We start from the raw sequence: 2,743 nt of genomic DNA, 5'->3' as shown, positions 1-2,743 counted from the left end.
TAAAAAATTTTTGGGTCATAAAACTCTCCGTTTTTGCGAGAATAAAAAGTGAGCTCGGAACCACCTTACCCCAACTTTGATTTATGTAAAAAGATTATTTTCTTAAACTCAATCCATAAGTAATATGTTACAAAGAATAACTTTTTCAATATTAATACATATTTATATTCTTTGATGTCTACTTTTATTTTTAATATTAAATTCCATTTAAAAAATATATTAGATCATATTTTATCTCTTAATTTCTAACTTTCATACTTTCATGAATTAATGCTAAAAGCATGAAATGTAAAATATTTACCTACACCAATAAAATAAATGTCTTTCCTCATTTTTAAAAAAATCGCATGCAATGTAAATCTTGTTAGATGATTCAGCGAGATTTAAACGATCAGACTAATCTCATTTTGATGCAACTCAAATAAATTTTGTTGAACGATCCAACAAAATTTGTTTGGGAAAGAAGTAGGTACTAACGCGTGGTAAATCTTGAATGGTCTAACGAGATTACGTAAACATCAAAACGGGCAATTTTTCAGGGAAAAACTCAGTGATTTCAAGTCCATGTAAACACCATATATGGCACCTCATTTTGGTCAGATTCAACACGCCTTACCATATCAAAGAAACGTAGCATCCCGCCAAGGCATAACAGCATGAAAAAGCAACCGTTTCAACCGCCAAGGCATAAGAACCAGAAGCAATGCATATGTGCTTTGCTCATTGCTGCCATAAATATACATATATAGAATATTGTCCATCCCTAAGTACCTTTTTTTGTGCGTATTCTTCGGCTGAATCCATCATAAACGAAATCAAAATTCAGAATCTGCATTAATGGAATTTGAATTGGGACTGAGAATCAGTAGAACCCCAGATGATAATGCGTCCACCCACCTTCGGATTGCGAATGATGGAGCCGGCCATGATCTCTTCTTGTCCAGAGAGACACAGACCATGTTCATCCTTACAGCCCATCTCAAAGGTTTTTTACCTTCTCTCTTTTTTTTTTGAAGCCCCTTTCTCTCTTTGTATGCGTGTGATGCGCATGCATCTATGTATTTTTCTGCAAGACTTCTCTCATGTTTTAATTTAAAGCCAAAAAACACATGCAGGTTTCAGAAGAGAAAGCATCGAGATCAAGATAAATGAAGACGGGTCTCAGATTGAAATTAGTGGCGAGAAGCCAGACGTTCAAGAGACGGTGAAGTTGGGAAGGAAAATGTACAAGAAAGAAGTAGAGATGATGAGAAAGTTCAGAAAGGTATTCGGAATTCCGGAGGGGGTGAATTTGGACAGAATCAAGGCAAAGTTCAATGATGAAGAAGCCACTTTGACAATTCTCATGCCCAAGTTAGCAAGAGGAGGAATTCGCGGGGTTGGGATAAAGGAAATGGCATCGCACACGACGACAGAGACCACACTGGAGGAGGTTCCCGAAACAGAGAGCCAGCAGAGAGACGCAATAATATTGCAGCGAGAACCCAAAGAAGCAGCAGAAATTAAAGACCCAGAAGAGGAAATTGATCAATGTGAGAAAGAAACAGGAGATCAAATAATCAATCGTGATGCAGAGGATGAAATTATGGGTGCAAGTGCAGCATACCCTGAAGGGGAAACAGCTACTAGCCAGGAAGATATGGAAGGGGAAGCTGCTGATCACAGAGAGCTTGAGCGAAGTGCGAGAACCAGTGAAGTAACCAGAGACAAACAGCTTGTTGGTTTGAAAGAGGAGAAGACTGAAAAGGAAATTTCAGCAGCAGAAACTGTAGAGGAGGAAGTGATTCATCCATCCCAATCACCAAAGCCAGCATCATCAGCTTATATTAACAAAGAAGCAGCTGAAGAAGAAGAAGAAATTGGGGAATCAGTGGCGGAAGGGGAATCGCAGAAGGCTGTAAAAGGTGCAGAAGAACCACGCGATGAGGAAGAAACTGAGCAGGCAATTAGGAAAGTGTGTGCCGATGAGCATACCAAAAATGAAGGTGCTGGCGCAGAGGAAATAGAAAGTGAAGATGGAGGAGAAGGAAGTGGTGAGGCAGAAAAGGTTGCTCCTAGAGAGAATAAAGTTGAAGAGGGAGATGAGGGTGGAGTTGAAGAGGGAAATGAGGGTGCGAAAAAGGAAGGCCCAATTAGTGATGAAGCAACTCCAGCGAAGCATCCTCCTTCAATAAGGGCAAAGCTGTTTGTGGGATCGGCATTCCTTCTTTCGCTTATAGCCATTGTGGTCAGTTTTATTAAGGCTAAAAAAAGGTGAATACAATAGGCATCATGGCTGTTCTGGTTTTCTCCTTTCCATTTTTTCCTTTTATTTTTTTATTTTTTTTATTTTTTTTTAAGTTGTTGCAGCTAATGAATTATTTCGTCCTACACAACAGAAAAAATTGAGGGGGAGGGGGGAGGGGAACAATTTCCCATATATGCTTTTATGTTTACAGAAAATGATGATGGAAAAATGGATTTGACCTGAATTAAAATTTGTTAATACAATTAATAAATTTGTTATGTATTAGAATACATGGATATTTTAAATGTTTTTTTTTTTTTTGATTAATTGGAGGCTAAGGATCTGAATTACACAAAGGAACATAGTCAATCTCCAATATGCAATACTAGGACTTGAAAAAGCAAATTGAATCAAATTAAATAATTCGTGTCGGATTAGGCGATGAGCGGATGAATAAATGATCATCCATATTCGATTCAATTAAGTAACATATTGACAGTTTTTTGGATTGGATAA

The 2,743-nt window shown here is 37.8% G+C and overlaps 1 protein-coding gene across 1 annotated transcript; it reads left to right on the top strand.

Moving 5' to 3' along the window:
- Positions 1-837: 837 nt before the first annotated feature.
- LOC131162024 (uncharacterized) lies at positions 838-2,471 on the top strand. The gene is made up of 2 exons (XM_058118121.1): positions 838-985; positions 1,116-2,471. The coding sequence occupies exons 1-2, from the start codon at positions 838-840 to the stop codon at positions 2,255-2,257; spliced, it is 1,290 nt and encodes a 429-aa protein (XP_057974104.1). The 3' UTR covers positions 2,258-2,471.
- The last annotated feature ends 272 nt before the right edge of the window (positions 2,472-2,743 follow it).

Source organism: Malania oleifera, chromosome 8 (genome assembly GCF_029873635.1).
Source record: "Malania oleifera isolate guangnan ecotype guangnan chromosome 8, ASM2987363v1, whole genome shotgun sequence".
Lineage (NCBI taxonomy): Eukaryota > Viridiplantae > Streptophyta > Magnoliopsida > Santalales > Ximeniaceae > Malania > Malania oleifera.
The sequence above is the reverse complement of the archived record's forward strand: the minus strand, read 5'-3'. Positions and strand labels throughout refer to the sequence as shown.